This window comes from Orycteropus afer, unplaced genomic scaffold (genome assembly GCF_000298275.1).
Source record: "Orycteropus afer afer isolate SDZICR_OR568_19922 unplaced genomic scaffold, OryAfe1.0 scaffold00052, whole genome shotgun sequence".
Lineage (NCBI taxonomy): Eukaryota > Metazoa > Chordata > Mammalia > Tubulidentata > Orycteropodidae > Orycteropus > Orycteropus afer.
In genome coordinates this window covers 6,287,499-6,298,297 of record NW_006921639.1, presented here as the reverse complement: position 1 = coordinate 6,298,297, position 10,799 = coordinate 6,287,499, and the positions used below count along the sequence as shown (strand labels likewise).

Here is a 10,799-nt window from a genome sequence, read left to right as displayed (position 1 = left end):
CCTTCAGGTCTGGAATTGAACCCACTCCTGTGGCTTCCAGCCAAACAAAAGACAGGAATATGAGGTGAACATCTACACTAGGTAGATACACTCCTTGGAGAGAACAGTCTTGGGAGAACAGAAGGGCTGTGTATGCACACGGACATAGCTCAGGGGGCAGGAGTGCATGGAGGGAAGGACACAGGGAAGAGGTAACTATGAAGAGGAATGAGAGGGGAGCTGTTGCATTGTAGTAAATTGTAGTCAATGTCATGAGACAAACTGTATGTGTACTGCTGTATGGCAAGTGAATTTGCTCTGTAAACTTTCACCCAAATCACACGCACATGCACACACACACACACACACACAAGGTGTAGGGCCGTGTGTAGAGGGATCACAAGCCATTCCCATTGCTACTCCTGATGAGGTGAGAAGTAACCCCAGGGAAGAAAGAATGTAAGAATCCAGAAGGAAAGGGCCCTGGAGCAGAGCTCCCTGGAGAGGAGCTGTGGGCTTCAGCAGAGATGGAGATAGCTTGAGAGATACTTCAGAAAACAGCTGGGGAATAAATGCTGTAACATCACTTTTACCATGTCCTTCAGGCTTGAATCAAGGTCCCCATTGGAGTATTCCATTCTAATTACCATCAGAGGCAGACAAGGTAGAGAAGGGTAGGTCCAGAGGGGCACATGGAAGCTCTCCATCATGTCCCACTTATATAATGCTGTGCAACCGTCTTAGTGACTTTAAACAACCATTATATGTTACCTCACCATGATTTTGTGGGTTAGGAATTTGGGAAAGTCTCAGCTGCACAGTTCATCTACAATCCATGTGGTGTCAGATGAGGCAGAAGGGCTTGAGGATTCACTTCTAAGAAGGCTTCTTCTGTCCCATGTTGAATGTCTTTCTCTTCACATAGCCTCTCATTCTTTAAGGCTGTTTCTCCACCTAAATTGGGCTTTCTCAAAATATGGTGGCCTAACGGTGCTTGCACTTCTTACATGGTGGCTGCCTTCTAAGAGAAAATATTCTAAAAGACAGAGAGTAGATGCTGCTAATTTCTTTAGGCTTGGACCTGGATACCAGCAGAGTGTGGCTTCTCTTTATGTTGGTCAGAGCTGTCACAGAGCCCACCTAGATTCAGGAGAGGGGACACAGATCCCGTTTTTGATAGAGGAGTGTCAGATAATCTGTGGCTATCTTCAGTCCACCATATGGCAAAATAACCAATGCTTTGGATAGTTTGGAAATGAGGGATCCATCTCATAAGCAATTCAACTGTTCACCACAGTATAACCTCTTTTTTTTTTTAATTAGGATTTGGGTGAAGATTTACAGAGTAAATTCACTTTTCATACAGCAGTTCACATATACTTTGTCTCATGTCATTGACCAAAATTTACAATGCAGCAGCTCCCCTCCCACTTCCTCCCCATAGTTACCTCCTCCCAGTGTCCATCCCTTCATACTCTTCTGCACCCTGAGCTATCTCCCTGTGCATAAGCAGCCCTTCCCTCACCCATGATTGTTCTCTCCAGGGCATGTGTCTACTTGAGGTAAATGTTTAACTCACATGCCTGTACTTTGTTTGGCTGGAAACCACAGTTGTGGGTTCAATTCCAGACCTGAAGGGCAAGTAGGGGCCATAGTCTCAGTGGTTACACCAGGCTCTATTGGACCAGCAAACCTGGTCCCCACCTTCTTTTTTTTTTTTTTTGCCTCCAAATGATTTTGAGTTTTGTACCACATTGTTCTCCCTCTTTATGCAGGATCTCCTACATCCCTTCCAAGTGGATGGCAGTGGTAGCTGGGCACCATCTAGTTCTTCTGGTCTCATAGTTGTATAGGCACAGTATAACCTCTTAAATCTCACATTTCACCACTGCACTTTGAGTGAATATAAAAGTCAGAAGCAGTCTCTGTGGTCCCAGACATCCAGAGCATCTATGTGATGGAGCAACGTCATGAAACATAGCATATCGGTCTTTTGGAATCTGTTCTCTGTAGTCAGTCCAGGCTTTGTCATCCTGCCATGTTCCTGGAAGTTACATCAATCATTAGAAGAAGTGTGCCAACACCCTCAGGGCCAGAAGAAATGCAACCATTCACCTTTGGAAACTTGGAGTGTTGCAATCTGTGTGTTCTGACTTACTCATACTAGTCAGGCTAAGAGATTCAACTCCTCAGTATCATGGTGCCCCAGAGAAAATCCAGTTTCTTGAAGTAGATTAGAGATGATAAATGGAGAGTGCCTGAAACAGTGCCTCTAAGGACAACAATATCTGTCATTCTTACAATTAATGCTTATTTGAGCTTCAGTGGCCATAAGCCTCCCTCAGCAGCTGGCTTAACATCCCCAGGGGAAAATGCAGATGTGTCCTCTTGACCTTTGGGCTCCAGTTCAAACACCAGCAGTTTTCAGTGGTGGACAGGCCATAGGAGCTTCCAGACTAAGATGGACTAAAGCCAGGCCCGGTGACCTACTTCCGAAAATCAGCCAATGAAAATTCTATGAATCACAATAGAATATTGACCAATATAGTGCTGGGAGATGAGCCCTCTGTGTTGGAAAGCATTCAAAATACACAGTGGTTGCTCCAAACATGATCTCAAGCATACCAACAACGTTGACATAGTGCAGGACCAGGACAAATTTTATAAGGTTGTACATAGAGTTGCCAGGAGTCAGATATAACTTGATGGAAACTAACAGCTAATAATAATTTCAGGCCTGAGGCCTGGAGCTGCAGCAGGCCAGAGGTGCTGTGAGCCATAGTATGAAGTGCTCTGCTGCATTCTCTCAATTAAATCCCACCATGCCTCTGATACATAGGTGTTATTGTCCCCATTTTACATATGGGGAGCTCTGGTGGTGTAGTACCTAAGGCATTTCACTGCTAACAAGAAGGCTGGTGGTTCATACCCACCAGCCACTCCTCAGAAGGAAGACTGAGCAATCTACTTCCAGAGAGATACCACCTTGGAAACCCAAGGAGGGGTTTCTATGAGTCAGATCCAACTCCATGACAGTGAGTATTGTTTTGTTTTTTATTTCACGTATGAGGAGATCAAGGCAACCTGTTCAAGGTCATATAGTTTTAAGTGATTGAGCCCAAGTCCAAACCAGCTGTGTTTCCTCTAAAGCCCGAACTCTGGGTGCCTACACTGTTTTAGAATTGAGCTTCTCGCTCAGTCCTCCATGTAGGCATCACAGGAAACTAGACAGTGTTAGGATTTGTATGCTGGATCTTAAGTCACAGATTTTCCTATTAAGCAGAGTCAGGTACATGACAGCCACTCTCTCCAGGCAACTCTGAAGCCCACAGTCAGCTGCCCTTTGTGTATAAAAAGCATAAGAATTGCACAAGGGAGAGGAGTGAACTGTGAAAAATCCATCAAGGACCATAAAATCCTTTTTCTTTCGAGTGAAAGGCAACCCTATCCCTGGGCCCCATGCTTATTTGCAGAGCAAATGTTGTTAGAGGATCTGGGTGGAAATCCACAGACAGGCCAGAGGTGGGCATATACGAGAATAAACACTGGCTCGTCAACCTGGATATTATTCCATGAGCACTGAGGTGCCAGAATCCTGAGGCTTACCAAGCAGGTGGGCAGGAGGATGATGGACTAGATTTGTCTTTTGTAAAAGGGAATGACTAAGAATGTGGGATTTGAGACTTGTGTTGAAAATTCACCAGTTAAGTGTGTGACCCTGGGCTAGATTCAGGAAAAAAGCTATTCAACCACCTGAAGCCACAATTTCCTTGCCATAAAAGTGGGGTGAGTGTTCTGTGGCTTACAAGAGATAGTACATGTAAAGCACTCAGCATGGGGCAGGATGCATAAGGGGCCTCTAAATATTGGATATTCTTATCATTCCTTCTTAGGCTTTTCTCATACGTGCCTTTCTTCACAGCAAAATTGTCCAGAGATGACCAAATTCACATTCTCAAGCAGCACAGACGTAAAGAACTGGAAACACGGCAAAAACAGTATCGGTGAGTTACGATGTCTGACATAGTGGCCCTGGGACTAGGCTTTCTTCTGTCTCGGGTGCATAGTATGCACACAGCTCATGGTCCATCACTGCTGGCTAGTCACCAAGCCACCAGCTTCTTGAGGTGGTTCCTCATCCCCAAGCTTCACCTTACCTAGCACTCAAAGCAAAGATGGTAGTGGTAATGATGGAAATTATGAGAAAACTCTCAATCAACTATACTGGCATTTAGGAGAATGAGGCAATAAAAGCTCTCATTTCCCTTTCTGAAGATTCCAAAAGCAAAACAAAACAAATAACAACCCCCCCCCCAAAATAACCTCACTGCCAATGAGTTGAGTCGATTCCGACTCATAGTGACCTCCATTGGGTTTCTGAGGCTGTAAATCTTTACAGAAGTAGATTGCCTCATTTTCCTCACAATTAAATATATGTATGCATATATATAGTGGTAAATATATGCATATAATGAAACATTTGCCAACTCCATCTTTTTTTACATACACAATTCAATGACATAGGTTACGTTCACCATATTATGCAACCATCAGCACTATCTATTTCCAAATTATTCTAACATTAAAAGAAACTCTGCCCTCTAAACAAAAGCTTTTCCTTTCCCCCTTACTCCCATCCCTGGCAAGCACTAATAAATTCTGATCTCTATACATTTGCCTATTTTATATCAGTGGAATCATATAATATTTATCCTTTTGTGACTAATGTGTTTCACTCCGCATAATATTTTCAAGAAAACCCACCTTATCTTACTTCTCTTTTTAATTTTAATGTGAAAATGGCTTTCTAACTGTCACATTCCAAGGGGATTCTTAAATTGTTGTTTTATTCCACTTCCGCCAAATTAAAAACTCTGAGTATATGTTTTCTCTTGATTTTTTTTTTTTTTTTTGAGTTTTTATGTTCTCTAAATAGTCCTGAGTACTCTATCCCTTCAAACTCATGCTTAAAAGACATAAACCAGGACTTAGGAAATAGATTCTTATTATCTTAATCCCACTCATTTTATTATTTGTTTCCCTCTACTCTGCCTTCCTGCTGTTCCCAAGACAGGAGTTGTGCTTTTTCTCCTTTTTCCAAGGAATCAAGCCTCTCTCTTCTGTCTGTGTGGCAGAGGGTGCTTTGGTTCTCCAGTGCCTCTCTAACAGAAAATACTGAAGGTAGATGGTCTGAGCAAACAGGATTTATTCTCTTACTGTTTAGGAGGCTAGAAGTCCAAGTTCAAAGTGCCAGCTCTAGGGGATGGGTGAAAGCCCCTACACCTTTGGCTTCATCTCTGCCTCTTGCTCCCGACCCACTGAGGCTGGAGACTTCTCTTAACTCAGGCAACTGCTGGCTGCTGAGGCTGACAGATGTCAAATAAAATGGCACAGTCCCAAGATTACCAAATAACATGGCAGGCTATTAGTTCAAATCCACAGATAATCCCCAAATCAGTAGACAACGTGGCAGGCTGCTAAATGAAGCCGCAGCTACACGCAGGGTCCAAGCATGCCAGAAACCTCAGAGACCTTTCTCAAAGTATCTTTTTATATACTGGAAGCAGACTACATCCCCAAGGCAGCCACTCGGCTGCCCTGGTAGATTCCACCATGGAGCTGATTACCAGTCTCATCATGGGAAATAACTACATCCAGCTGCCCCACCACTCAAAATCAGGCCCATCTAAGTTGACACACAACTCAGCTACCACAGAGGGGGGGTAGTTTCCTGGATGAATGTACCCCTCATTTCTTATGTCTTCTTATACATGATCTACAACAAAATTGACAATTGGTTACCTTGACTGACCAAGAAAAAAAAAGGACTCAAATGGCTAAAATTAAGAATGAAAGTGGGGACATCACTACTGACCTCACAGAAATGAAAATGGATAAAAGACAATATTATGACAACTGTATGGAAATAAATTCTATTGCTTAGATGAAATGGATAAATCCTGAAAAGACAAAGCTACTGACTCACAAAGAAATAGAAAATCTGAACAGAGCTATCACAAGTAGGGAGATTGAATTGGCAATTTAAAAACTTTCCACAAAGAAAAGCCCTAGACCATATGGCTTCACTAGTGAATTCTATGAAATATTTAAAGACTTAATACCAATACTACATAAACTTTTCAAAAAATAGAAGTGGCAGGAATACTTTCCAACTCATTCCATGAGGCCAATATTACCTTGATACCATACCAGACAAAGATGTCTCAAAAGAAAACTGTAGACCAATATACCTTATGAATAAAGATGCAAAAATCCTCAAAAAAAAAAATACTAGCAAACTGAATTCAGCAACATGTAAAAATATATTTACAGTAGTATCCAAGTAGGATTTATCACAGGAATGCAAAGATAGCTCAATATACAAAAATCAATTAATATAAAAATTACATTGCTAGAATAAAGGAAAAAGACTCATGAATTATCTCAGTTGACAGAGTAAAAGCATTTGAAAAAATACACATTTTCATGATTAAAACACTCAAAAAATAGAAATAGAAGGGAAATTTATCAGCTTAATAAAGGACACCTACAAAACTCCCACAATTAACATCATACTTAATGGTGAAAGACTGAATGCTTTGCCCCTAAGAGGAGGAAAAAGACAAGGATCCCCACCCTTACCATATCTTTTTAAACTTGTACTAGAGGTTTTAGCCAGGGCAATTAGGCAATAAAAAGAAATAAAAGGCATACACATTGGAGAAAAATAAGTGAGTTTGGTTTTGGTTTTGGTTTTGGTTTTGGTCATCTCTATTTGCAGATGACATCATCTTGTATGTAGAAAATTATAAAGAATGTACTAAAAATCTCTTAGGACTAATGAACATATTTAGCAAGGTGCAAAATACAGAAATAATATACAAAAATCAGGTGTTTTTCTAAATACTGCCAATAAACAATCTGAACAATAAAATTAACAAAACAATTTCATTTACAATAGCACCAAAAAATATTTAAGAATAAATTTAACAAAAGTGCAAGACTTGTACACTGAAGACTACAAAATATGTGGAAATAAATATCTAAATAAATTGAAAGATATTCCATATTCATAGATCAAAAACTTAATAGTGTTAATATGGTAATACTCCCCAAATTGACCACGGAAATCAACACAATCCTATCAAAATGACTGCTGACTTTTTGCAGAAATTGACAAGCTGATCCTACAATTTACATGTAAATACAAATGACCCACAATAGCCAAAACAATCTTGAGAAAAAAGAACAAATTTAGAGGACTCACACTTCCCTGTAAAAACTTATATATATATATAAGGGTACACATATAGATCAATGGAATAGAGCTAGAGGCTCAAAATAAACTTTTATGTTTGTGCTTAACTAATTTTTAAGTAAAGTTCCAAGACAATTCAGTGAGAAAGAAATAGTCTTTTTAACAATCAACACTGGGACAACTGTATATCCACATGCAAAAGAATGAAGTTGGACCCCTATCTCACACTAATGCAAAAATTAACTCAGAATTAATAGTAGGCCTAAATATAAGGGCTTCATAACTATGGGCTAAGCAATGACTTCTTAGAGTTGACATCGAAAATACAAGCAGTAAGAGAGAAAATACATGATAAGGTAGACTTAAAATTTTAAACTTTTGTGCTTAAAATGTCATTATAAAGAAAGTACAAAGACAACCTACAGAATAGGAGAAAATAGTTGCAAATCATCTATTTAATAATGGCTTTGTATCCAGATCAGCTTACAACTCAATAATAAAAATACTAATAACTCAATTTTAAAATTAGCAAAGGATTTTAATAGATACTTCTCCAATGAAGATGTATCAGTGGCCACTAAGCAAATGTAAAGATGCTCAACATCATTAGCCACTGAAGAAATAAAAATCAGAACCACAGTGAGATATTACTTCACACCTAAGAGGATGGCTATAATAATAAGAAGAAGACAGATAATAATAAGGATTTATGAGGATGTGGAGAAATTGGAATCCTCATACATTGCTGGTGGGGTTGTTACACTTTTTTATATTTTTCTATAATTTAACTTATTGCAAGAAGCATGTAATATGTTAATAGCCTTAAAAAAAAAAAATCCAGTAAATCAAAAGAAAGAGAAAAATACACAGTGATTGTAGAAAATATAGAAATTTATCAGAAAAATAAAAATACCCATAATTTATCCATTTTCATTCTTATTTATTTGAGATTATACTGTCTATATGGCTTTGCATCCTGCTTTTTTTTTTCCTGCTTAGCAGTATAGGAATCATTTCCCTAGGTTTTAAAACTTTTACCATAAAACTCATTCTAGTTTTTACATAATATTCCATTGTTGTTGTTTTGTTATGTGCCATCGAGTCAGACCTGACTCATAGCGACCCCTCCTTGGGTTTCCGAGGCAGTATCATTACGGAAGCAGATTGCCCAACCTTCCTTCTGAGGAGCTGCTGGTGGGTTTGAACCGCCAGCCTTCTGGTTAGCAGTCAAGTGCCTTAGGCACTATGCTACCAGAGCTCCAATATTCCATTGTAGGAATGACTGTAATTTACTTAAGCATCCAGACTGACTGAATTTAAGATACTTCTAATTTTCATTGTGAGATAACTTCTTTACATGAAACTTTATGCATAAATGAATATTTCCTATAAATGAAATTACCAAATTAAATAGTGTAAATTCTGAGAAACTTTTCTGCTAAAATTTTTTATTCAATGTTACCAGCAATCTATGGGAACCTATTTCATCAAATACCTACCATAGCTGGGCAGTATCTATCATTTCAACTTTGCTAACTTATAAATTTATAATTTATAAAAAGGAGGAAGCTAGATGGTACAAGTGGTTTGTGACTGGCTGCTAAATTAAGGTTGGTGGTTTGAACCCACCCAGTGGCTCCAGGGAAGAAAGACCTGGTGAACTGCCTCTGTAAAGATTACAGCCAAGAAAATCCTATGGAGCAGTTCTACTCTGTAACACATGGGGTCACCGTGAGTTGGGGTCAACTCGATGACACCTAACAACAATTTGTAAAAGCATTTCTCATCTCTTATTCGTCCCCTCATTCTCAGGAACTCTAAGCTCAAGCTGTTGAGAAATTCCCCATCGAGACCACTACTGATTGTCCCAAACTCAAAATTATCCTCAACTCCATCTCCCTTTCCATCAAAAACTTACATTTCCACGAAACGGAAGAAACCAGGAACAGGCTCACACATATATACCTACTTGATATATTACAGAGGGCATTGTTGATGGAGGGAGAAGAATAGTCATTTCATAAATGGTGCTGAGGCTGTTTGCTATCCATAGAGAAGAGGTCATGGGAAGGGGTGTGTGTATATATATATAGTGTACTAGCAATGTTCTGATTCTTGACCTGGCTGATGGTTGCATGGGTGTTTGGGTGTTTTATGAATTTTTCTGTATGTATGCATACACACACATACGTATCATTATTGTTGTTAGTTGCCTTCAAGTCACCTTTGGCTGATGGCAACCTTACATACAATGTGGAATGTAGTATTGAATGACATTGTTAATATCACATGCAAGTATAATTCTGCTGAAAGTAATTCACAAATGCTTGCAGCAGTATATGGATAGGGAACTGCCAGAAATTCAAGCCAATTCAGAAGAGGGTATGGAAAGAGGGATATCATTCCCTCCTTCCTCTGCTGTCCTGTCAAGCTCAACCACCCGTGTCACAGCCCCCGCAGCCAGCGCTTGGCATCCTTCTAGCTTTCTGGAGGGAAGGTGTCCTCAAGTGCACCAGACAGATTGAATTTGGCCAAGAGCAAAGAATACCGGAAAGATGTTTACCTGTGTTTTATTGACTATGCAAAAGCCTTTGACTGTGTTGATCATAGCAAATTATGGATGATATGGCAAAGAACAGAAATTCCAGGACTCTTAATAGTGCTCAAGAGAAAACTACATAGACCAAGAGGCTGTTATTCGAACAAAACAAGGAGATCTACATGGTTTAAAGTCAATAATGGTATGTGTCAACGTTGTACCCTATCACCATACTTATTTAATCTGTTTACTGAGCAAATAATCCAGGAGGCTAGATTATATGAAGAAGAGCATGGCATCAGGATTGGAGGAAGACTCATTAACAACCTGCAATATGCAAATGACACAACCCTGCTTGCTGAAAGTGAATATAACTTAAAGCACTTACTGATGAAAGTTAAAGACTACAGTCTTCAGGATGGTTTATACCTCAACACAAAGAAAACAAAAATCCTCACAACTGGGCCAATAAGCAACATCACAATAAATGGAGAAAAGATTGAATTTGTCAAAGATTTCATTTTGCTTGGATCCACAATCAACACCCATGGAAGCAGCAATCAAGAAATCAGACAATGTATTCCAAATCTGCTGCAAAAAACCTCTTTAAAGTGTTAAGAAGCAAAGATGTCACTTTGAAGACTAAGGTGTGCCTAACCCAAGCCATGGTATTTTCAATCGCCTCATGTGCATGTGAGAGCTGGACAATGAATAAGGAAGACTGAAGAAGAGTTGATGTCTTGAGTTGTGGTGTGGATGAAGAATACTGAAAATACTATGACTGCCAAAAGAATGAGCAAATCTGTCCTGGAAGAATTGCAGCTAGAATGCTCCTTAGAAGCAAGAATGGCCAGACTTCGTCTCACCTACTTTGGTCATGTTGTGAGAAGGGACCATTGCCTGGAGAAGGATATCATGCTTTGTAAAATAGTTGTTGTTGTTGTTGTTGTTATGTGCCGTCGAGTCGGACCTGACTCATAGCAACCCCTCCTTGGGTTTCCGAGGCAGTATCACTATGGAAGT

At 39.6% G+C, this 10,799-nt stretch overlaps 1 protein-coding gene across 1 annotated transcript in view; it reads left to right on the top strand.

The window, feature by feature from the left end:
* ALOX5 (arachidonate 5-lipoxygenase) overlaps positions 1 to 10,799 on the top strand; it is a 66,665-nt gene that overhangs the window by 15,871 nt on the left and 39,995 nt on the right. Inside the window, exon 3 of the mRNA XM_007938629.2 lies at positions 3,902 to 3,983. Coding sequence (XP_007936820.1) covers positions 3,902 to 3,983 — 82 coding nt within the window. The remainder of the gene's footprint in view (positions 1 to 3,901; positions 3,984 to 10,799) is intronic.